At 39.5% G+C, this 26,541-nt stretch overlaps 1 protein-coding gene across 9 annotated transcripts in view; it reads left to right on the forward strand.

Annotated features, from left to right (window-relative positions):
* Positions 1-26,541, forward strand: part of usp45 (ubiquitin specific peptidase 45) — a 127,746-nt gene that overhangs the window by 83,963 nt on the left and 17,242 nt on the right. For 5 of the 9 annotated variants that reach the window (XM_048530847.2, XM_048530840.2, XM_048530841.2 and 2 more), the window contains 7 exons: positions 1,291-1,378; positions 16,395-16,476; positions 16,849-16,940; positions 18,583-18,639; positions 19,001-19,177; positions 20,458-21,151; positions 26,346-26,443. In XM_048530847.2, the coding sequence (XP_048386804.1) occupies positions 1,291-1,378; positions 16,395-16,476; positions 16,849-16,940; positions 18,583-18,639; positions 19,001-19,177; positions 20,458-21,151; positions 26,346-26,443 (1,288 nt within the window). Of the gene's footprint in view, positions 1-1,290; positions 1,379-16,394; positions 16,477-16,848; positions 16,941-18,582; positions 18,640-19,000; positions 19,178-19,861; positions 20,413-20,457; positions 21,152-26,345; positions 26,444-26,541 lie in introns of those variants that run through there. The other 4 variants (XM_048530844.2, XM_048530850.2, XM_048530845.2 and 1 more) reach the window with 4 other exon arrangements.

Below are 26,541 nucleotides of genomic sequence, written 5' to 3' on the forward strand. Positions count from 1 at the left end.
TTACAATATACGTTAATCACTTGAAGCAAGAAAGCCAATTTACTGTTGTCAAATTTTCAGACAACACCACAGGTAGAAAGGCAAGCTGCAAGAGGGATACAAACAGTTCATAGAGAGATTTTGATAGATTAAGTAAGTGGGCAAAAAGTAGGCAAAGTGAGTATAATGTGGGCAAGTGTGAAGTGCATTTTGGAAAGCAGAACATAAGATTTATTTAAATAGTGAAAAACTACAGAAAGCTGGGAATTGGGGGTACTTGTGCACGATACACAGAAAACTAGCACACACATGTAGCAGGTAATCAAGAAGGCTAATGGAATGTTGGCTCTTATTTCAAGGAAGTTGGAGTGTAAGAGTAGCAAAGTCTTAATGTAATTGTACAAGGTCCTAGTGAGACCACATCTGGAGTACTGAGAGCAGTTTGGGTGCCCTTATTTAAGGAAAGATATTGTTTCATTGGAGACAGTTCAGAGAAGGTTCATTAGGATAATCCCCTTTATGGAGGGATTGTCTTATGAGCAAAGGCTAAACAGGTGGAATTGTACACAGTGGAATGAAGGAGAATGAGAGGTGATCTCATTGAAACATACTCTTAACAGACTCGACATGGTAAATGTTGAAAGGATGCTTTCTCTCATGAGAAAGTTCAGGACCAATGGGCACAGTCTCAGAATAAAGGCGTGCCACTTTAAGACTGAGATGAGGAGGAATTTATTCTCTCAGAGCATTGAGAGTCTTTGGCACTCCTTGCCACAGAGAGCTGTGGGCACAAGACCCTTGTGTTTCCTTACGGCTGAGATTTATAGGTCTTGATTTGGAAGGGAATCAGAGGTTATTCAGAAAAGGCAGGAAAGTGGACATAACGAATGTCAGTCAGCCATAATCCTCTTGAATGGTGGAGCAGACTTGAGGGGCCAAACGACCTGCTCCTGTTCCTATTTCTTATAGTCATATGGTCTAACAGGTTGATTTGAAAATACTTTCACCAAGCTTCGATAAACTCAAAAATAATCAGTCTACTGTAAGCAAAATCTGCTCCTAAACCAATTGGTAAAACTGGTCAACAAACTGTAATCTGGAATTAGAACCATATTGCCTTAATCCCAGACAACAGACACTGCAGACGTATATTTTTAAAACAGGTGAGAAATGGTCTGTGAAACAAGAAAATAAAAACATTTTGTAAAAGCTTTACAAAACCATATCAGCCCATGGAAGGGAATCCTAGATATTAAAATCAGATGACAAACTTTTTTTATCGTCATATTGATATATTTCTGTATCCAACAGAGCACCACGTTTCAGAGGGTACCAGCAGCAAGACAGCCAGGAATTGCTTCATTATTTGCTGGATGCCATGCAGATTGAAGAAACTAAGGTAATACATGAAATTCTCCTCTAATAGAGCCTTACTCAAAAATAAAACAAGAGCAATTAAAACCTTTTGCATTCATATTGTACTAATATTTCTATGTGGTTAATATGTAAGAAAATTTCTATCTATAATTATCATTCCACATCATTCACATGAAACCATTATTACACATCTCTGAATAGAGACTTCAGTCCAGGCCTTCTGCTCTATACGACCATAAGTCTTTAATGTATAAGTGTAGAATTAGGCCATTTGGCCCAGCGGGTCTGCTCTGCCATTTGATCATAGTTGATATGCTTCTCAATCCCATTCTCCTCCTTCCTTCTGTCTTTAAATGCAGTCAAAGACTTGGCCCCCACAACCTCCTGCAGCAATAAATTCCACAGATTTACCAGCCTCGAGCTGAAGGAATTTCACCTGATCTCAGCTGGAAAGGGCCTTAACTTTGAGGCTGTGCCCTCAGGTCCTAGTTTCTCCTACTAGTGAAAACACATTCTCTACATCTACTCTATTCAGGCGTCTTAGTATTCTGTAAGTTTCATTTGAGATCCTCTCTCATCATTCTAAAGTCTAGTGAGTAGAGTCCCAAGCAGTTTAGCCTTTACTCACAAAACAATCCCTCCATACCAGGGATCATTCCAGAGAGCCTTCTCTCAACAGCCTCCAATGAGTAATGCTGTTACACTCCTCCAGTGCAGGTGGGACTTGAACCCAGGTTTCCTGACTCAGAAGTAGATGCACAACCGCTGCAGCACAAGAGCCTCCAAATTCCTCTCAGTAGTGTCCCAGGACCAACCATCTTCAGCTACTTCATTCGTGACCTTCTCTCCATTATAAGGTCTCCCACCATTATAGATCATAAATGGGGATTTCACTGATGATTTTGCACTGTTTGCTAATGTTTTGCTGATTTTTGCTAATCCTCAAAAACTCAAGCTATCCCTGTCCAAAAGCAGCAACACCTGGACATGATCCAGGCTTGGGCAGAAAAGTAGCAAGTAACTTTTGCACCACACAATTCCCAAGCAACAACCACCTCTAATAAGAGACAATTTAACCACCAGCTCTTCAATACACAATCAATAACACTACCATCTTTGAATTCCCCACTGTCAGCTTCTTGGGGAGGGTTACCACTGGCCAGAAATTGAACTGGACTAATTATTTAAATGCAGAGGCTATAAGAGCAGGTTTTTAGTTAGAAATACATGCAGCATGTAGCTCACCTTCGGACTCCTCAAAGCCTGTTCGCATCCTCAAGGACAGCCAGAAGTGTGATAGAATACTCGCTGTTTCCCTGGATGAGTATAGCTCCAACAACATTCGAGAACCTTGACACCATCCAGGAAGAAGCGGTCCGCTTGATTGCATCATATCTACAAACGTACACTTGCTCAACCACTAACTCTCAGTAGCAGCCAAATGTACACATCCATGAGACACACTGCAGAAGTTCACCAAAGTTCCTTAGGCAACACCTTTCAAACCCATAACCATTAACATCTAGAAGCTGCATTTCCTGTATTTTTCTTAGTAGCTGCGTGAGCCTCTGAGGCCCATGTGCAGCAGTGACTTCCAGAACTGGAAGTTAATGTGTGATTGTCATGTCACATGGCATGATGGAAGGGTGGATACCGATCAGTTTAGAGGGAACATTGCCTAGGAGGAGTAAGCTGGGCAACGTATGCATGGGAACACCAAGACCCACAAATTCTCCTCAAAACCACTCAACATCCTGACTTTAAAATATGTTGTCATTCCTTCAGTGTTGCATGGTTAAATTCAGGTACTCCCCTCCTAATGGCATTGTGGGTGGAGTGCAGCAGATCAAGAAAGCAGCATAACATCATTTTATCAAGCGCGAGTACAGTTTGGCAATAAATGCTGGCAGTGAGCGAAACACGTGAGTGAATAAATAAAAAAATTAAACAAGAGGCATTTGAGACATGATGGTAATGAAAGATGCAGTATAAATGTAGATCTTTCCATATTTTTGAGTTTGCCAGCATGTCAGGAACAGCCATGGTTGCTAGAAGGTGTCACCATTATCTTCTTAAGAACATTTGACAATGGTGACAAATTCTGGTCTCGATAATGAAGTGACATCCTTTGAATGAATACATTTTTAAAGAACTCTATTTTTGCACATCAGTATTTCTGTTTTAAGGCCAACTGCTGAATGTTTTATTTGAAGTATTATTTACATTCTTGAAAATTAAAATATTGCGTATCTTCAGCACTTCTCGGAGCAACATCAGTCTTCAGTATTCTCGTTATTCTTCAACAAGTCAACTAGGATATTAGAGAAAGTCAGAACTGAAGCAAAACAGAACACTAATGATGTGAGGAGGGAGTAAGATGACTGTTAGCTGGTCAGGATGGATTTTAATTCTGACTTTTGGAAAATCTTCCAAGAAGGAACAAAATTTCATTGTGGATTTCATGAAGTGCCAGAAACTGGATTATCAGAAAGGGAAATGTATGAAATTGTAAACATTGTTTAATTTAAAATTTCGTGTTTGTGACAAGGAAACTGCCTTTATATTATCCCTGCACCAGACAACAACTTTTCTCTTTGGGTCTTGTTGGCTGGCCAGCATTTACTGCTCGTCCCTCGTTGCCCTTGAGAAGGTGGTGGTGCGCTGCCTTCTTGAACCATTGCAGTCCCCCTGCAGTCGGTTGACCCACAATGCCATTAGGGAGGGAATTCCAGGATTTTGGCCTAGTAACAGTGAAGGAACAGGAACCAAGTAAGGATGGTTAGTGGCTTGGTGGGGGATCTTGAAGGTTATCTGCTTCCCTTGTCCTTCTAGATGGAAGTGGTCGTGGGTTTGGAAGGTGCTGTATGAGGATCTTTGGTGAATTTCTGCAGTGCGTCTTGTGGGTCGTACTTGCTGTTGCTACTGTGCGTCAGTGGTGGAGAGAATGGGTGCTTGTGGATGCAGTACCAGTCAAGCAACTGCTTTGTCCTGGATGGTATAATGCTTCTTGAGTGTTGTTGGGGCTGCACTCATCCAGGTAAATGGGGAGTATTCCAGCACACTCCTGACTTGTGTCTTTAGATAGTGGAATTGCTTTGGGGAGTCAGGAGGTGAATTAGTCGCCACAGAGTTCCTAGCCTCTGACCTGCTCTTGTAGCCACTCCATTTATGTGATGTGTCCAGTTGAGTTTCTGATCAATGATAGTGAGGTATTCGGTGATGGTAACACCATTGAATGTCAAGGGGCAGTGGTTACTGTCTGTTGTTGGTAATGGTCATACTTGTTAGCCCAAGCCTGGATATTGTCCAGATCCTGTTACATTTGGACACGGATTGCTTCAGTGTCACAAGTGGTGCTGAGCATTGTGCAAGCATCGGTGAATATCCCCACTTCTGACCTAATGATGGATGGAAAGTCATTGATGAAGCAGTTGAAGATGGTTGGGCCTAGGATACTACTCTGAGGAACTCCTACGGAGATGTCCTGGAGTTGAGATAATTCACCTTCAGCAACCATGACCATCTTCCTTTGTGTCAGGTATGACACCAACCATCAGTGAGCTTGCCCCTGATACCCATTGATTTCAGTTTTGCTGGGGCTCCGTGATGCTACACTTGGTCGAATGCAGCCTTGATGTCAAGACCTGTGGCTCCTACCTCCCCTGTGGAATTCAGCTCCTTTGTCCATGTTTGAACCAAGTCTGTAATGAGGCCAGGAGCTGAGTGGCCCAGTTGGAACCCAAACTGGGTGTCTCTGAGCAAGTTATTGCTGAGTAGGTGTCACTTGATAGCAATATTGATGACACCGTCCATCACCTTTACTGATGATCAACAGTAGACTGATGGGGTGGTGATTGGCTGGGTTGGATTTGTTCTGCTTTCTATATACAGCACATACCTGGGTAATTTTCCAATGCCAGTGTTGTAACGGTACTAGAACAGCTTGGTGAGGGGAGTGGCTAGTTGTAGAGCACAAGTCTTCAGTGCTATTGCTGGAATGTTGTCAGGGCCCGTAGCCAATGTGGTATCCAGTGCCTCCAACGGTTTCTTGATATCATGTGGAGTGAATTGAATTGGCTGAAGACTGGTATCTGTAAAGATGGGGACCACTGGAGGAAGCCAAGATGGATCATCCACTCCGCACCGTCTGGCTGAAGATTGCTGCGAAAGCTTTAGCCTTATATTTCACACTGATGTACTGGACTGTTCCATCATTGAGGATGGAGATTTTTGCAGGGCCTCCTACTCCACCACCATTCACGACTGGATGTGGCAGGACTACAGAGCTTAGATCTGACCCATTGCTGTGGGATTGCTTAGTTCTGTCTATCACTCGCTACTTATGTTATTTGGTGTGAAGTAGTCTTGTTAGGTGGCTTCACCAGGTTGAAACTTCCATCTTCAGCTATGCCTGGTGCCGCTCCTGGCATGCCCTCTTGCACTCTCCATTGAATCAGGGTTGATCTCCTCGCTTGATGGTAATGGTTGACTGGGGGATATTCCAGGCCATGAGGTTTCAGTTGTGCTGGAGCATAGGTCTGCTGTTGATTGCTCACAGTGCCTCAAGGATGCCCAGTCTTGAGTTGCTAGATCTGTACAAAATCTATCCGGTTTAGCACAGTGATAGTGCCACACGACATTATGGTGATTATTCTCAATGTAAAGGCGGGACTTTGTCTCCACAAGGACTGTGTGGTAGTCGCTCTTACAGGTACTGTCATGGACAGATGCATTTGTAACTGGCAGATTGGTAAGGATGAGGTCAAGTATGTTTTTCCCTCTTATTCATTCCCCCACCAACTGCCACAGAGACCCAGTCTAGCAGCTATGTCTTTTAGCACTCGACCAGCTCAATCAGTAGTACAGCTGCTGACCGACTCTCGGTCATGGACATTAAAGTCCTCCACCCAGAGTACATTTTATGCCCTTGCCTCAGTGCCTGATGAGATAAACTGTTCAGTGAAAATTAATGCAAGGTGCCCAAAACATGTTCTACGTCCTGTTACAGACAGTAGAACTGCAATTGAGGAAAACGTATCGATTCAGATTATTTATTTGTACTTTAATTAACGTGCAAGCAAAAAATAACATTGCCGTATTACGAAGTTGGACTCAGCCCATAAAGGATTAAACATCCTTTTAGAATGCAATTCTTAGTCTGTTAAACGGCAAGATATTTGAACTTAAAATGTGAAGTGTATTTCTTCGCCAATCAACTGTACATGAATGTCTGTATTGTGTTTGTGTTTATGCATGTGTTTGATCTTTTTGTTCATCAATCCGTGAAATTTCAATTTCCTCCCAAAAATAAAGCTAGTAGGAGAAACAACACTTTCGATGATTGTTGTTCATTTTAGATTTAAATTGCTTATAAAACATCCCAAATTCACTTACTAAATTAACAAGTCAAAAAGCTTCACAAGCCACAGTCAGCGTGGTTAAATGAACACTGATATATACTGATAAGTAGCTGTGTACACATCTGGTTTCTTAAGTGCCAGTTAATGTCCTAGCCGTATACAATTTGATTAGCACTAATAATAAAGCCCTCACGTCCTGGCTAATTTCCAGGTCACTCAGTCTGGTCTCATCTTGCAGACAGTCCTTTACTTTGACTGAGAATAAGAACTAATTGGAAGAACTATAGCAACTTGAACACTGGAATAAAATGCAGAACATTCTTACTTTGTCATAAGCTCTAATTTAGGTTTGGGTGAAGTGACTCAGTACATCAGTGTGCTGGAATATTCCAATTAGTTATTTCTATTAATTTGACTACAGTCAGAATTTCCAACAATGGAAGACGTTACCTGGGAAAGTGCCAGAAAACTACCACCTTCAATGAATGAATGAATTGAATGAATGAAAAATATTGAAGAATTAATCTATGTAATTTTGATTCCTGTACATTTAATAACTTACAAATACTATATAGATGTCCTAAGTAGATACTCTGCCTGCTGCCTTACTGTTCAGGAAATTTTAATGTGGGAGAAAAATTAAGCTTAAAAAAAAAAATTGGAGTTCTTGTGAAGCCCTCTACCAGTTTGATATTCATTAGGTGTAAAACCACAACTAATTTTTCATTTTTAGAATTGCACCAGTGATAAGGCTTTGTATCATGCAGTGAAGTCAGTTTTTACTTTAAACTCTAAATTATTTTTGACTGTCATTCAGTAACCTTGGGCAGAGTAGGAAGGGACACAGCTACAAGGCAGAAACATAGCAATGACTTGAAGGGCTCTAGACAGTGTGACAAAATTAGACTGGCAGGTCCGTGGATCTATTCAAACTGCACAGCAGTGACAGTTGTGCCAGTCAGAACCACGGGTACCCGAGTAGCACAGTATTGTCTGCCCTGGGAACACCACAGCTGTTAATCGAGTTATTGTTGTGGAGTGTCATAACCATGTGGTGTCGAGAGAGGGAGAAAGCCTGCAGCGGCGTGCCTGCCACCAGAATCCTTTAGCAGGATTGCCACCACGAACGTTCTCTTGTTCACGTTGTTTAGAAACCCCATGAAGGATATGTTGTAATGTGCATGAATTATCCTTGCTAGTGAGCTTAACAAAACCCTTCTAACCTGACAGTCGAGTTTGTCTTCAGTGAAACACAGCTTAAGGAGAAAAGTTGATTATTGTTACCTTTTATTGTTCAAGTTTAGATGCATTATTCCTAAGCTGTTTACACAAAAACCCACTGTTGTGGATTACAGTTGTAATTTGTATTTTGAGTTAGATGAAAGGGGAAGGGAACTTTAAAGATGATAGGAGAATGATAATTGGTAAGTCCCGTAGGGCAATTCTTTCCAATATTATTTGTAATAGATTGGTTAGTGTAAAGGCTTAGAAATAGTTGAAGCCTGCTGTTTATTGATTAATGCCTTTCATCACAGCCACTAGCACCCTGACCATGCAGGGATGATGTCTTTGTTTGACCTAAATAAATGGTTCAGTGCACAAAGCTTCACAAAAGGGGCTGTTGATAGTCCGAAACCTATTTAGCGGTACTCAGCTGAGCAATTACCAATTCACTGCTAGTGTGACTATATTGTTGGTCACAGGGTGGAAAGGGCAAATTGAAAACACACTGACCGACCAGACCCCCATATTCCCAAATTAGTTAATACTTCTTAAAAGTAGGGCGACAAAAACATTTAGTTATATTGAATATGATTTTATTTAAGGAATATCTATATACCATTTGTTTTTGGGCATGTAGCTCAGTATAAAGTATGGAATCTAAAAGAATGCCATAAGTAAGAGATTTTCTTTTCTTAATTTAAAAACTCAGTCATGTGACTTACAAACTGGCCATATTGACATATTAGCCTTGGATATTTAAAGTAATTTTGGAATTCTTCAATCCTTCAAAATCTAGTGCAGGCATTTGGAATTATTCAAGTAAGGAGCTTCTGTTACATAGAAAACTATACAGGTCATAAATGTTGAGCCCAGAATTTTCTACTTTTTAAATCCCTAATTAATAGCATCACATATTTCAAATATAAAAACAAGACTTGCAATGACTGCCTCACTGGAATAACGCACTGGAATTAAAGCCTTTCTATTTCTGGAATCATTACAAAAAGTATAAGATTTTTAGAAGTTTGCAGAATTACCCAATTTACCTGTCTTTTAGATCCAGGTTGACTGAAAGCATGGACCATAGAGTCATTGAAATTTACAGCAGAGAAAAAGGCCCTTTGGCCCATCAAGACTGCACTCGTCAAAAACAACCACCTAACCATTCTAATCCGATTTCCACTGCTTGGCCCATAGCATTTGTGTGGTTTGGCTTCACAAGTGTACGTGTAACTACCTCTTAAATATTATGAGAATTTCTACTTCTACCACTTTTGCAGGCAGTGTGTTCCAGATTTCCACCATCCTGAGTCATTTTTTTTTTCCCGTCACATCCCTTCTAAACCTCCAGCACCTTATCTTAAATCTGTGCTAGGAGTATTAATCCCTCCCACAAGGGGAAAGGTTTCTCCCTTCTATCCTGTCTATGCCTCTCAGTTTTATAGACCTCAATCATGTCCTCACTCAGTTTCTTCTGCAACCTATTCTATCTATCTCTCTTCATAACCCAAGCAACATCCTGGTAAATCTTCTCTGCAACCTCTCCTGTGCAATCATTATTGGCCCTAGAATGTGATTTCTAGAACAGCACATAGTAGCCTAGCTTTAGCTTAACCAATGTTGTATACAGTTCCAGCGTAATTTCACAGTTCTTGAACTCTGTGCCTTGGCTAATAAAGACAAGTATCCTATAAGTGGTCTTAACCATCTTAGGTACATGTCCTGCTTCCTAAAGGGACCAATATACATGCGCATCAAAGTTCCTCTGATCATTGGTGCTTCTCAGGATCCTACTGTTCAACATGTATTCCCTTAAACCATAAGACATAGGAGCAGAATTAGCTAATTCGGCCCATCGGGTCCAGTCCATCATTTGATCATGACTAATATGTTTTTCAACACCATTCTCTTACCTTCTACCTGTAGGCTTGACTCTCTTCCTAATCAATAGTGTATCTATTTCTGTTTTGCATACACTCAATGACTTGGCCTCCACATGCTTCTGTCGCTGAGAGTTCCACAGATTCACTATCCTCTGGCTGGAGAACCTCCTCCTCATTTCAGTCCCTTCACTCTGATGATCCGTCCTCGGGTTCTCGTCTGTCCTACTAGTGGAAACATCATCTTCACATCCATTCTATCCAGGTCTGTCAGTACTTCAGAAGTTTCAGTGAGATTCCCCCCTAATCCTTCTAAACTCCACTGAGGACAGAGTCAGAGTCCTCAACCATTCCTCATACGATAAACCCTTCATTCCCTGGACTCTTGTAAACCTCCTCTTGACCCTCTTTCGTGCCAGCACTTCTTCCTTGGACACAGGGCTTGCGAAAACTACGCTCATTCATCCTGATGCATTCAGCCCAAAGCCTATGCAGTCTCAGCTTACATCTCTGCTCTTGTATTCTCACTGTCTTGAAATGAGCGCGAACATTGCTCATGACTTCTTAATTACCAACTGAACGTACATACTAACTTTAAGAAAATCCTGAACTAGGACTCCCAAGTCCCTTGTGCTTCAGATTTCCAAAGCCTTTCCTGCCTATAAAATAGTCTGCGCCTCTATTCTTCTAACTAGTGTGCATAACCTCATACTTCCCTCCATTATATTCCATCTGCCACTTCTTCGCCAGCTCACCAATCATGTCTAAGTTTTGCTGCAGCATTCCTGCTTCATCAACATTACCTGTGAATCCACCTATCTTTGTGTTGTTTTCAAACTTAACAACAGTACGCTCAGTTCCTTTGTCTAGATCAATTAAGGCATCTCATGAATAGTTGTAGTCACAACACAGACCCCTGCAGAACTCCACTAATCACCTGCTGTCATCCTAAAAAAGGCCCCTTCATCCCTACTCTTTGACTTTTGCCAGTTGGCCAATTCTCTATCGATGCCAGTACCTTGCCTAACACCATGGGCTCTTGTCTTATTTAGCAGCCTGTGGAAATCTGAATGGATCACATCTACTGGCTCTACTTCATCCAACTTGCTCATTACATCCTCAAAGAATTCCAAACAGATTTGTCAGGCATGACCTATTGACAAAACCGTACTGACTTAGCCCTATTTTACCATGCAGTCAAGGAGGCTTGAAGCTGGGGCAACAAATGAAGAGAGAGAAAGCACAGCAGTCTTAATGGAATGGGGTTCTAAGTACTCTGCAATTGCTTACTTAATAATGAATTCTAAAATTTTACCAGTGACTAAAGTCAGGCTAGCCAGCCTACAGTTTCTTGTCTTCTGCCTCCCTCCTTTCTTAAACAGGGTTGTTATATTTTTCCAGTTTATTTTCTGGTTCTCTGGGACTTTCCCTGACTCTGCTGATTCCTGAAAGATTACCACCAATGCCACTACAGTCTCCTCAGCTATCTGCTTCAAAACTCTAGTCCATCTGATCGGGGCGATTTATCCATCTTCAGACCTTTCAGCTTCCACGCCCCTTCTCCTCAGTGATGGCCCCTGACTCTGTCGAAGTTCTAGTATGCTGCTGGTGTCTTCTACAGTGAAAACTAATGTGAAATACCTATTCAGGTCCTCACGATTTCTTTGATGGCCCATTACAACTTTTCCCAACCTCATTTTCCAGTGGTCCAATGTCCACTCTTGCCTGTCTCACTTATTTTTTATATATCTAAAATAACTGTCTCAATCTTCTTTTGTATTGCTGGCCAGCTTCCATTCACGTTTTATCTTCTGCCTTTTGCTTTTTCAATTATCCTCCGCTGGTTTTTAAAAGCTTTCCACGAATCACTACATTTTATGCTTTTTCTTTTGCTTGTATGCTGTCCTGACTTCCTTTGTCAGCCATGGTTGCCTCATTCTTTCCTTCGTATGTTTCTTCTTCCTTTGGCTGAATTTCTGCTGTGTCTAACTTGTTTGTCCTGCCCAAGTGCACCATCTCACAATTATCTGGATTGACTTCCATTTGCCAGTGATCAGCTTGCCTGACCAGCTGTCTTCATTCTCCTGCAACCCATACTTGAGTATTACTACTTATTACAATTAAATAGGTTTTAATTATAGTTAAATAATTACAAACCATCAACATTTAACTTTACTAGCTAAAATTGTAAGCTCCTATAAAACTCTCCTGTATACACATACAGACAAGCACAAACAATTTTTATATTGGCATTATGCTCAGCTGGAAAGTCTGAGAAGGCAGTTTAATGGCCCCTGTCCACAGGGTTTGCTGAAGTGATCCTTTTGCTGATCAGATCATTCCTCCTCGATCTTCCTTCTCCAGGTATTTTTACATGCTTGCAGGAGACACAAAGTGACTGATTCACACCTCTAAAGGTCTCTGACTTACTCAAAGTCATAGCTTCCAGCAACTAATGAGGGGAAATAAACTTGTTATCTTCAGGCTTGAGATGCTTTTTACTATAGAGCAGAAACAGCCCTTTTCTTTCTAGAAGTCTAATGACTTCTGATCCGAACTTCCATACTCCCAAGCTATTTAGCTACCTGGGAGCCAAACACATCGATAGAGGCCTGCTGCCTGCTAACATCAATAACTGGTCATCATTTCACAGACCAATTAGCTACTTGTTGTCAGCCAGATCTCCATTTGCATGTAGCTCGCTGATTTCAGCTTATCTGGAACTAGGCTTTCTCCATTATTTGAATTAACTCTGGAGTAAACAGCACTTACAATGAGCACTACTGACTTGCTTTCAAACTGTGCAGTAATCCTTCAACAATCCTTGACTTTTAAAACATGTCTTTTCCCTATCCCTCCACTATTAAAAATACAGAAAAATAATAAGGTGCACCTTTTACACAAGCTTGAATCAAGATTGTTCATTTTTATCCATAACTGCACTAACAATCAGTGAATGTGATATCTCACATGAAAAACCTTCTAATCCTTATACCAGTGGCATTCAGCTCTCAGGATCTTGGGCGAGAGTTACAACTGTTGCTTCCAAGTTCAAAATTAATGTTGCAAAGCATAAATTGTGTGCACTTTTTTTATGTTGCCTCGGACTGCAACCAGGTATGTTTTATCTCCTTTTTTAGATCTCTTGCACACTTTATTTCTCTCTCCTCCCCTTCTCCTCACTTGTAAAGCTTGTCATTTTCCACTCTCAAGTACTTGCCCTCAATCCCCATCCCGCTTCATTAATACTGCCATGCTTTCCTTCTTTCCGACTGTTGCCCTGGCTTCAGGCCTTCTTGAGTACAAACATAGCATTCTGTGTCTCTTTCAGCATCCTCCAGAGTGTCCTTTACAACGCTCATTGTCATTTGAAGAGCTGAACTCACAACTGTCAGATTCATTTATCTCGTTGATATTGTGTCAAGTATAGCCTTTGGGAGCGATGTTTATCAGAATCCTCTTCCCTGTTGCAACCTTACTCGTTCCCTGACCCTTCACTCCACAGGAACAACTTGCATTTGTATAATACCAGTTAATGCAGAAAGACATCCTAAAGCATTCCATAAAAGCACAAGCAAGGAACATTAAACAGAAGTGGTGAGGTGGCTCAGTCAATGAGAAGGAAGTAGACAGAGCAGGAAGGGTTAGTAGTTTGGATGGACAAGATGGGTGAGAGCTGCTGTGTAGATATCATCCATGCAGTAGTGAGAGTTGTAGTTCATGAGCCTTAATGAGAGACTTGTACAACAACAGGGTTAGACTGAGTCGTGGCCCTATGAGTGTGAGGTTGTTGATAGAAGATGATGCCACTTCCTCTTGTGGAGTGCAAAAAAATCATTCATGTTCTTTCTGCTCTGCTGTGCATTGTGTTTTCCCTGGCATTGATTGAGGCTAGCGTTTCAGTCCATGTGACTAAACCACCTTTGTCAGTCACCTGGGTATTGCAATGTCCTTCTCTCCACTGGCACTTAAAGGTCCCTGTCAGCTAGCTTCTGTTTCTGGGCCATGTCCTGAATATAGAAACTCAAGCAACACAGTTTGAATGGCAGTTCTTGGCTTACAGCACCTGCAGATGGGTGTTAAATATTGTGCCAAAACTGGAAGGTCCCAGCAGGTGTGAGTGCTTCCATCTCTCCTGCCATGCACTTCCACGAAACAAGCTGTATAAAGCACAGATGCATAATTTGACAGCTGAAAAGCAGTGTATTTTCCTGAGAAGAGTAAAAAAAGTTGCTGTAAGCCATTTTGACTATGCACTGTGTATCTTGAGAAGACACTTTTATCTGAAAATGGGAAAATTCAGTCTTTTTTTCTGTTTCTTCCCTGGCATTAGGTGCAGTACAAATCGAGTAGACCAACCAACTTCAAATATTTATCGTTCTTGGAGAATCTGTAATCAGGAATAATTCGGATTTTTTTTTTGCATAATTTGCTCGATTCCACATGGTATGTTTCTTCACAGTGGCAAAGTGGAAAGTATCATGAAACAGCTGGAAATCCTTCAGAAAAGGGAAGAACAGCAACTGAAATTCATGTTCCACATTGGAATCAATTAAATATATGCGCTTGATACCTTGCAGAGGGTACTTGATGGATGGAGGTCACAAAATGGAAAAAAAAGATTTCATAAGTAGTTGTATCTGGACCTTTCATTGACCTGAGACAAAATCATTTTCTTTTTTCCAAAAAAAGTATTCTGTATCCAATCATATTTCTAGTGTCTGCAGTAGTTTGCTTTCACAATACAAAAAGCAAGAATTTGTGTATGTCCCAATTCACTCCAAATAGTTGTAATTAAACAAAAGATATTGACCTTAAAGAAGGAGAAATTATCTCACATGAATAAAAACTTAGAGGTGGGAGTTGATGAGCTCTGCAATTCAGAGAGGGATGTGGAGAGACAGAGCTGATTTGACTCACATTAAAAGGGTCTAAAAATTAACTTAAAGATCAGTGATGGAAGTTTTCAATTGTGAAACGATATAGAATGTTCCTGTAAGTTAAAACAAAGAGAAGTGAATCACTGAAGAAATAAAAATCAAATTATAACTTAAAGGCATGTTATAAAATGAAGCTAACAGTAACAAGAGCAACTAATCTGGAGCTGTAGAAAAGGGAAGACTTGAAAGGTAACTTAATGGGGAAATTGATTGCAGTAGGCTCAGATGTGTTTACATATGGAAAGTACCTCCACATGAAGGAAAGCCCAAAAGTAGGGCTCGTAAATACATGATTGTAATGAATAAATCCAATTCAGGAGAGACTTCTTTGTCCAGTTAGTGTTTAGGATACAGTAATCACTACCAACAGGAATAGTTGAAATAAGTAGAAGAGATGCATTTCAGGATGGATAGGTAAGTAGAAAGATAGAATAGACTGTTACACTGTCAGGATTAAATAAGCTATAGGATGACAGCAGCCTTGTGTGAACTGTAAACGTTAGCATGAGCCAGTAGCACCCAAGGAGGTTTTGGCATTATACATTCTATATGATAATCATGTAGATTAAATCCAACTCAGGTACGATAAACCCAAGGATCTCCTCCTGCACTGTTTTGTTCCTTGATTCTAAGGCAAAAACTGTAGTGAGGAGGTGAGAACAGAGATTGCAGAAAGATGTTAAGAATGGTAAACTGCTCATTGCCTTAATAGGTGCTGACTGACCTGTGAAATATTCATATTTTCTTTTCTCAAATCTCGCTTCAAGCAATTTTTCCTTCATATTTTTCAAACCTAACTGTTTTAAATGTCTTAACACAAAGGAAAGCATCCTTGATCTTCTATTTTTGGACTGAAGGTGTGAATTGAAAATAGCGCCTTACCAAAAGCGTCTCAAAGATATGTTGTTAAAACATTCTAAAAACTAATGTGAAATCTAACTAAATTCGATTGTTAAAAAATTGTTTTCAGTGATATGGTGCTCATTTCAATTTTGGTAGCTTGAATTTAATTTGTATTGTAGTTAATATATGTTTATGCTTTATATTCAGTTGTGTTGGACAGTATAGTAACCACAAATGGGGCGGAATCTTTCAATGTCAGCTGCAGCAAATAAACAAATATATATGCTGCATTGCCCAGGATGTAGAAACTTCCTGCAGAGCTGACCTGCGTGCCTGTGTTTGTCCAAAATGTCTCTTGCGCTGACTTTAGTGTCAGAGACCTGTGCCCATGGCATGACGTAATTATACTAATGATCCTATTATTCTCCTGCTGTTAATTTTTGGTGTAGTCTTAGATTAATGGTGAAGCCCACCCCATCACATCCCCCACATTCCCAACCTGACTAACCATGGCTTTACCTGCAAACTGCACATCCCTCCTCCAACTTCCAATACCCGCTATCCGTGTCCATTCCCCTTTTACAACCAATCACTCTCAATGCTACCCACCTCTATTCACTTGACTACCTGTACATTTCATCGCTGACCACATTCCCTTAACACTCTGAAAAAGTATACCCCTTCAACTCCACCTCTAAACCAGTTAAAAATCCTTCCTTGACTGGAAGATCTCAGCCAAGTAATTTGTAATCTGTATACTCACAGATTATTTGTCTTATTTTATATCTCAGCGCATACAGAGTGCAATCTTGAAAGCCTTCAACAATCCAACAGTCAAAACTGCTGATGAAGAGACCAAACGTAAAATAAAAGGTAGAGATTTATATATGGCTCAAGGTTGCCATCTAGTGCAATTATAATAATTTATGATATCTTACAGGTGCAATAAGGATTGCTTGCATTCAGTCGAGTGGGATTTGTTATTCTTTTGAAAATGTAATAATGACTAGTTATTTGTATAAATAAGGTAAATTAATAATTTTGTTTGTATTAACAAGGTTTCTTTCGAGGTGTAGCATCTAGAAATTAAGGTGCAGTTTGCAGTGTATGTGGATTAGAATACAATAGAATATAGTTTATTGTCATGTGTTGGGTTCTTAAAAACAAAGTGATATGTTTGTAGGAGAAGTTATGAATACAAAAGTTAGAAGCGAAAATATTTGACTCTTATATTTGTTATTACAGTATATGGTAGAGAAGGTGTGAAGATGAATTTTGTTGATCAGATTTTTGTTGGAGAACTGGTCAATACTATCATGTGTGAAGAGTGCTCACATGTAAGTACTTACTTGAATAACTTTCTATTGTAAACAAATGGAATAGCATTTCAACTTTCTTCCTAGTGGTATTCTTTTATCATGAAAATTGGTAGAATATAAATGACTGTATGAACAGAAAAATACAAAATTGCTCAGTAATTTTATTTAAGGTTCTTTATATGCCACAGTATGAATTATATAGTGATGATGATACCTTTATGTAGAAATGTCTTCATGTTATTTTATTATCCATTTCTACATCTTCTGAATTTACAACTTGTTTGAAAGGGGCTACAGAAGAACAGAATAGCCTTTCTTGTCACATATACTAAATGAGCATAGTGAAAAGTTTACACATCATCAATAACAGCGCTGACTTAGCTACAAATGTGCCTAGCCACGGCTACTTGTGTTACAAGATTTTAGACTATACAGAAGTAAAATGTCCAATATTACAAAAAAAGAGTTCAGAACAGCAGAACACACTGGCACTTAGCTTCCAGTCCTGGCTCCATACTACGTCAGTGACATGCCATGCTGGGAGACCGCTGTGCCAGGCCAGGAGGTAGCCATGCCACCATGGAAGGCCCCAACCGGAGGAGGCCACTGCGAGAGGCCAGAAGATCACCACCCCATGCTGGGATGCTCTTACAGGAGGAAGTGACTGTGCCAGGCTGGGAGGTTGCCATGCCACACCAGGAGGCCCCTACAAGAGAAGCACCCTGCACCAGGCCGGGAGGGTGCCACATCAATGCCAGGAGGCTGCTGCGGGAGACTGGCAGATTGCCATACCATGCCGTGAGGCTGGGAGGTTGCCATACTATGATGCCACTGCGCCAGGCTGGGAGTCATCACCAGAGGCTAATGATTGTCACTCCTCACTGGAGGTCACTGGAGGCCAGGAGTTGAAGGGGAAAACAAGAAGAAAACAGCACTGGGAGGAAGAAAAAGAGAAGAGAAAGAAGAAGAGCAGGCAGAGCAGATGAGTTGTTGCTGAAGCATCCTACTCTGCTGCCATCTTGCTCATGAGAGCTTTATTACTGCTAGAAATGGAAAATGTCAAAACCAATTGCCCTATCTCAATTCAGTATAGGCACGCCTTGCATTTATATAACACCTGCCTGCAATAAGCTAATCTAAATAATCACAGAAGGGAATAATGAGAAGATTAAAAATCATGGAAATGAGGAAGCATGCAACCAGCTTCTAATTTACTGATGTAGAGTGATTGTTTTTAAATTTAAAGTTTCATTCATAATCTACAGGTGTTGAAACACTTTTCATTTTAAAATGTAACAAATTATTTTCTAAAACAACAAATCCTTGAATTTTTAAAATGTTTCAGTATGATTTGCAAATTTTGAAGTTTCATGTATTTTAGAATGGAAAGAAACGTGATCTCAAAGTATCTTGTGGTAATTGCTTAAAAATATGAAGAAAATAAACAAAGCTAGCCAACTACATGTTGGATCTAGAATAACTATCACAACTTTTCAGTTTATTTAAATTAAAATCTTGTACCAGTACATTTACTTCATTCATTAAAATTTGATTGTTTTTGCATCTCAGATTAGCAAGTGGAAAGAATTTCCTGAATATGAGCTTAGTTTTTTGGTACTGTCAGCAATTGTACATGATCTTTGATATTATTTTATTTTAGATTTCAACTGTTAAAGAGCAATTTATTGATCTTTCACTACCCATTGTAGAAGAAAGGGTAAGAAAAATAGTTGTTTCTGTGTGAAAACTAAATATAGAATTTACCATCTATCAACATTTTAGATCTCAGTTTTCCATTATCAATGATGTATTGACCTAAAAATACGTTTACAGTTCTCCAGAATAGCTCTTAGTACTGATTTTAGTTTTTTTAATCTGTATATCTTAGCAAATGAATTTGTCTGTATGTGATAAATTCTAAATTGATATTTAAGTTCATTCAGTTCATTTGTCATTTTTCTTTTTTTAAATGCAGTAATCAATGTTTATGTAATAATTTTATGCACATTTGATACAATTTGTTGTTGTTATATTACAAATCCGAATTTACAAATGATATTTCTTTCCCAAACAATAAGGCAGCAAAACGAGGGCCATCAGAGAAAATAAATAAAAGTCATGATGGAAAGGATGTGGAAATTAAGGAAAATATTTTGGCTTCAAGTAAGCAGGACACCTGTGCAACATCTCTTACTCCAAACAGATATAAAACAAAAAGTTCTAAGAAACCACCATCTGCGAAATATGCAGTAAAGGTATGTATTTGTTTTTTCTACTGAGAGAATAAGTTGTAACTATAAGATTATAGTATTTAGCAAACTACTAAATAATTTGATGCTTTGAGTATTTGTACTTCCCCATTTCTTTGCAAGAACAATTAACAAATTGGTTCATACAGTTCAAAGTTCCATTTGTCATATGTGCACTCTTGGAATTCAAACAGAGTAATCAGCAACCTGCAGAATTTGATAATTATTAAATGAATACACAGGAAATTCTATAAGATGTGTTTACTTCCTCACTTCAGCTACTGAAAAATGCCCAACTATTTGAGTCGCAACATCAGATAAGCAGATTCATTACACCTTTAGAATCCTAAGAAAATCTTTAGTTTGCACTTATCTGTGGTGCACACGATGGTTCGCTTTTTATATTCAGCCTAGGAAGCTTTTACCTATTCCATCCTTTGAATATGCAAAGCAAATTCAACTGCTTCTGTTCCTTTGGATAGATTGTCTCTCGACAAGCCTTCTTTCTCAGACTTTCAGGCCCAAACCTTTTGACCATTGCTGCTCGCAAATTTTCTTCTTTCAGGCAGTGGGAAGACAGTTACTCTGCAGCAGGTGGGGAAGCCTTCTTATGTTTTGGACAGGGATCTAACTTTATGCATAAAAGAGTCTAGCTCTTTAAATAGGATTTTTTCTGTTTTATGCATGCAGGCTTGTGGGAATTGTGGTCAGCACAAGACAGGATGATGGACAAGCCACTGGTACATAATGGAGCTGGATGTTCTTTCTCAATCACCAAATTAGTACATAAAAAAGGACACAATTGTTTGGAAAATAAGGGCCAAATATATTTGTGAAAGTAGTGAGGCTTCTGAGGTTTTTTTAGCATACATCATTGTTGATAATGATCATTTAGATATTTGCCCGAGGGCTAGAAACAAAAATGTACGCCATGCAGTGACATAGTGGAAATGTAAGTCAAATTCTCATGTAAATGATTAAAATGTTGATAAAGAAGTGCCAATTTTTATTTCAGAATCATTAGATCTGGTTAAAACTAACCCATGCATGACTGTTTCAGTCAATAACATTTTTAACCGCTTGTCTCAAAAATAGACTGCTTTGACTTAGTTTACTGTGTGACATATCAGTCATCATTTGGCCAATTGCAAAAAACAACGCAAGATATGATTTTTCACTATTCTTTATAATAACATGTAAGTGGAGAGCACCTACAAGCTTTCTGTTCTAACTACTAAAATTTCTCCAGGGTAATAATAAGCTATTATATCTTTAATGTACTTTAGCAGTGCCATGCAAGCAAACAAAGGATGAAGGAAATGAAGAAATCAACACCTGATGATGATGATGACAGGAATTGTCGAGTTTCTGCAGAGCAAAGTAATGGACACCGAGAGGACAGTAACCGGACACTTTGTTGCTCTCATCTAGGAGAAATCAGTAACCTTAGTCAGTCAGAAGGTAGTGATAAAGATGGAGATCAGTCAGATGGAAGCAATGATGCAGATAGTGAAGCCTCAGAATCCGAGAATCTGTCAAAATCTGTTGAGTCCCTAAGTTTTCACACCAACTCCAATTTTGATTTGACAACTATCAACCATAAGCTGTCGAACAATGATTTAGTTCAAACTAAACAAGTGGAGTTTAATTGTAATGATTCTATTTCCAGTGCAATAACAAAACTCAACCTTGGCAGTCCCAAAAATGAAAGTCTAATAATCAATACTGTTTACGAGGAACAGACAGACTATGTTTCATTCTGCAGTGAAGACGCAAAAGAAAGATCAGTAGTTTCAAAGAAAACAGCTGCAGCGTTTCAAACATTGTCCCAGAACTATGAACCAAGATCCAAAGAATGCTCACTCCAATCCTGTCTTAGCCACTTTACGTCTGTGGATCTGCTCATGGGTAATAACAAACTGTTATGTGAAAAGTGCACAGAAAAAAGGCAGAAACAACACAAGAAATCACATTCAGCAGGTGGGTATAGTAAAGGTGTCAGAACCACTTTAAAATTTCAGTTGATTATCGATGATAATTGAAGAATACATTTTGCATTATACTTATGGAATGATGAGGACACAGGCAAATATGTTGATGCAAATAGCACTTTACTAAATTAGTCAGCTAGTTTTTTTTTAAATATAGACAGTCTGAAATGAATAGTACTGATACGCCCAGCATTTATTGTCCATTAAGTTTCCTGTGGAAAAAATGGTGTTGGGAGCGCCCGTTGAACTGCTAAAAGGTCTGTGGTAAACATGTTTCCACAGAGCTGTCAGGAAAAGAGTTCTGAGATTTAAATTCCATAATAAGGAAAGGACTGTGTTCAAAGATAATGTGTGCCTTGGAGAGGCTCTTTAAGCAAAACTTGGGAACTGATGAGTTTCCATAGAGCTGATAATAAGAACTGCAGATGCTGTAGAATCCAAGATAACAAAGCGTGGAGCTGGATGAACACAGCAGGCCAAGCAACATCTCAGGAGCACAAAAGCTGACGTTTCGGGCCTAGACCCTTCTTCAGAGAGGAAGGATCTAGCCCCGAAACGTCAGCTTTTGTGCTCCTGAGATGTTGCTTGGCCTGCTGTGTTCATCCAGCTCCACACTTTGTTATCTTGAGTTTCCATACAGCTGATGCCTTTGACTTTCTATTTGATTGTGCTGCAGTTATGGGAGATGCTGTCAAAAATGCCTTAGTGAATTGTTCAGTTCCTCCTCTAGATAGAACGCGCTGTGGCCTATGTTCCATTTGTTTTTGGTTCTGAGATCTGTGCATGACAGTGACTTCTGGAACAGGAAGTTGACACGGCTGAATGACGATCACCATGCATGGACCCACCAGCAGCTGCATGGCCAAACCTGAGGGGGAACATTGTGGCTACATTACACCCATGGTGGTGAGATTGTGTTTAAAAAAAACTGTATGAAAGTTAGTGGAAGTAAAAAGTAGAAATTATATTCATACCCATTTTTAGCAATCCTCTTAATATCATCAGAATCTTCCTATGAGTTGTGTCAAACTCAAAGTTGTACAGGATATTCAGTGGTATTTATTCACAGCCATAATTTAAAATGATAATTTGCATTTATTTAGCACCATTCATAACCTCGGGGTGTCCCGAAACATTTTACAATACATGAAGTGCTTTTGAAATGTTATCATAGAAAAAAGATGGCAGCCTCTTTCTGCACAGCAGGCTCCCACAATCTCCAATGTGATAGTGACCAGATAATGGAACATAGAACAGTACAGGCCCTTCGGCCCATGGTGTTGTGCCGACCTATCATCCTACTAAGATAAACTACCTTGCATACCCTACATTTTGTATCGACATGATGTGCCTATCAAAGAGTTGCTTCAAAGCCTCTAAAGTATCTAACTCCACTACCACTGCTCAGCATGCAGGATCTGTTTTGTGATGTTGTTTGAAGAATAAATATCAGCCAGAACAACAGGGAAACTCCCCTGAATTTTTTTTTTAATTATCCCACATCACTATTTTATATCCACTTGAGGAGACAGACATCATTTTAACACCTGTTCCATAAGTGCTTCAAAAGCATTAGTGGTTAGCACTGCAGTATCACAGCGCCCAGGGACCTGGGTTCGATTCCAGCCTCGGGTAACTGTCTGTGTGGAGTTTGCACATTCTCCCCATGTCTGCATGGGTTTCCTCAGGGTGCTCCGGTTTCCTCCCACAGTCCAAAGATGTGCAGGTTAGGTGGATCGGCCATGCTAATTGCCTGTAGTGTTCAGGGATGTGTGGTTATAGTCAGATGGGGGTGGTGTGGACTTGTTGGGCTGAAGGGCCTGTTTCCACACTGTAGGGAATCTAATCTAATCTAAACAAACAATTTAATGTGAAACTCAAACAAGAACATAACTTTCTTCAAAAATATAACCCTCACATCTGTTTGTGCAAATAAAGATGCTGTTTTGGATTCCTTTATGCAAATGAACATTGCACTGAATTGTTTCCAATCTATATTAAATCCTCCAATAACTCGTTTGTATTGATCATAATATTTCATCAAACTCTTTCCATGTCTTACTTGGAACTCAAGCATACATTTTTTGTTGTTGGATGTTGAATTTTTTTGTACTTCACTATTCTCTCACTTTTGAAAGTCCAAATTCCTGGGCTTTTGCTTCTCAGAAAAGGCATGCCACATGTCTTATTTTGTAAAAACTTGGAAAAAAATTGTTTGAACATTCACTTTGATACATTCATCTGCTACTTCAATTCCTTTCTCTTCTTTCATGGTTCTTTCCTCTTTTCTGACTGTATGCTTACTGTTAGCATACAATAAAAAAAACTTTACTATCTCTCTTTGTCGCTTTGACCACATTCTTAACATGTTCCAGTATCTGCTGTAGGTGTCTGCGTTCAACACTGAACCTTGTTCCTTGCGCCAGTCATTTTTTCTCAATAAAGTAATAAGAAGTGAAATTAATCCAATTTGTGGCTATGTTTATTTAGTCTCTGCTTGCTGATCATTGGTGCATATTTATCCTGCATGCTGAGCATTATATCATTAAATCTGTTCCACTTGTTCTCTACTGAAATACTGTTCGAGAGTCATAGAGTCCTACTGAACAGAAACAGACCCTTTGGTCCAAACAGTCCATGCTGAACATAATCCCAAATTAAACTAGTCTCACCTGCCTGCTGCAGGCCATTATCCTTCCAAACCTTTCCTATTCATGTACTTATCCAAAAGCCTTTGAAACATGGTAAATGTGCCTACATCCACCACTTCCTCGGGAAATTCATTCCACGTGCGAACCACTTTCTGTGTAAAATGTTTGCCCCTTTTATGTTTTTTTTTTAATTTCTGCCCTCCTCACCTTAAAAATGTGTCCCCTAATCTTGAAATCCCTCATCCTGGGGAAAAGACACTTACCAATTACACTATCTATACCCCTCATGATTTTATAAACTTCCACCAGGTCAGCTCTCAACCTGTTACATTCCAGTGGGAAAAGCCCTAGCCTATCCAGCCTTTCTTTATGACTCAAACCTTCCATTCCCGGCAACATCCTGGTAACTCTCTTCTGAACCCCCTCCGGCTTAATAATATCCTTTTAACTGGGTGATCAGAACTGGATACAGTACTCCTGAAGAGGCCTCACTAATATCCTGTAGAACCTCAACATAATTTCCCAACTCTTATTCTCTAAGAACTGAGCAATGTTGTTTACAATGCCTCACCAGAACCAAATCAATTTGTTTTGATTGTTTTCATACACATTTTAAAGTTATATTTATTGCTCTCTGCTTGTCCTTTCAAAGTTGTTTATCTTTTTGTATTTAAAAATATAGACTAATTAAAGATAAATAAAAATAAACCTGATGTTTTCAATTATTTCAATGACAAATGTCAAATAATAGACAAAGTGATTAATGAAGATATATTGGTTAAATGCATTTCCACCATCTGATTGTCCAAGTATTGAGGTCCACCTTTTTTCTAAGACAGAAGTGTTAAGCTGAATATGCACATTTCCTGGAACTATTTCTTCAGCCAACTGTGGATCCTTTATCTCTTTCTCCTGTTCCATCATCTTCAAATCTCCCCAAAGCCAAACCAGAAAGTTCCTTTTCCATAATATTATGAGGTGACAAAAGAGGGGAAAATGTTGAAGGATGTATATGAAAACGTATATCTTATAATTTAATTGCTAAAGCTAAGTGATTGATATAAATATACTTGGACATTGCCTCTGCACGCCAGGAACATTGTGTGCAGTTTTGATCTCCTTGCCTACATAAAGATATACGTGCCGTAGAGGGAATGCAATAAAGGTTCATCAAGGATATTCCTGATGTGAAGGATTTATCTTCTGAGGAAATACTAAATAGACTGCGTATTTATTCTCTGGAATCTAGATGAATGAAAAATGAGAAGTGGTTTCCTTCAAATATACTGAATTACTTCAGGGCTGAACAGAATAGATGCATGAATGATTTTTCTCTGAATCAGAGTAAGGATGCTTAGAACCAAGGGCACTACTTTAGAATAAGAAGTAGGCCTTTTAGAATTCAGAAGAGGACAAATTTATTTATTCAGAAGATGATCAGTCTTTGGAATTATTCGTCTAAGGGCTTGGGAGGCTCAGTCATTGAATATTTCCATTCCTCGAATTGATAGAATATTCTTACATAGAAACATAGAAGATAAGAGCAGGAGGAGGCCATTCAGCCCTTGGAGCCTGCTCTGCCATTCTTCACAATCATGGCTGATTGTCCAACCCAGTAGCCTAATCCTGCTTTCTCCCCATAACCTTTGATCCCATTCACCCCAAATGCTATATCTAGTCACCTCTTGAATACATTCAATGTTTTGGCATCACTTACTTCCTGTGATGATGAATTCCACAGGCTCACCACTCTTTGGGTGGAGAAATGTCTCCTCATCTCATCCCAAATGGTCTACCCCAAAATCTCATACTGTGACCTCTGGTTCTGGACACCCACCATTGGGAACATCCTCTCTGCATCTACTCTGTCCAGTCCTGTTAGAATTGTATAACTCTCTACGAGATCCCCCCTCATTTGTCTGAACTGTACTGAAAACAATCCTAATCTAGTCAATCTCTCCTCATACAGACCTGCCATTCCCAGAATCAGCCAGGTAGACCTTCGCTGCACTCCTTCACAAACAACAGCATCCTTCAGAAAAGAATACCAAAATTGCACACAATATTTCAGGTGTGGTCTCACCAAGGCCCTGTACAACTGCAACAACCCATCCCTGCTCCTGTACTCAAACCTTTCGCAATGAAGGCCAACATACCATTTGCCTTCTTTACTGCCTGCTGCACCGGCATATTTACCTTCAGCAACTGGTGACACTGCACACTCCCCTCTCGCAATTTACAGCCATTCAGGTATTAATCTGCTTTCTTGTTTTTGCTTCCGAAATGAATAACCTCATATTTATCCAAATTATACTGCATCTTTTAAAAATATCTTGAGATGCAGGAAAGTGTTGTTGAAAATCAGCTGTGACTGCATTGAATGACTGAGCAGACTAGGCTGAAAGGTGTACTCCTGCTCTGATTTCTTATATTCCACTAAATCCTTAACTGTTCAGCTATCTGAAAAGAATACAGTTTGTTTCCTCAGGTTTAAGTTTTTCTCACATTTGACTTTATTTTTTGTTTTAATAGAGAAGAAATCTGAACATGTGTACACAAATGCTCGTAAACAAATGTTGATCTCTGCCATCCCACCTATATTAAGTTTTCACCTTAAAAGATTCCACCAGGTAATCGTCAGTGCAGTGTTTGCATGAATTTCATTGTGTTCTTTTTTCCCCTTAATCATTTTAAGTAAACATCTTATCGGATAACTGTTATTTTATAA

Source organism: Stegostoma tigrinum, chromosome 4 (genome assembly GCF_030684315.1).
Source record: "Stegostoma tigrinum isolate sSteTig4 chromosome 4, sSteTig4.hap1, whole genome shotgun sequence".
In the NCBI taxonomy this organism is placed as follows: Eukaryota; Metazoa; Chordata; class Chondrichthyes; order Orectolobiformes; family Stegostomatidae; genus Stegostoma; species Stegostoma tigrinum.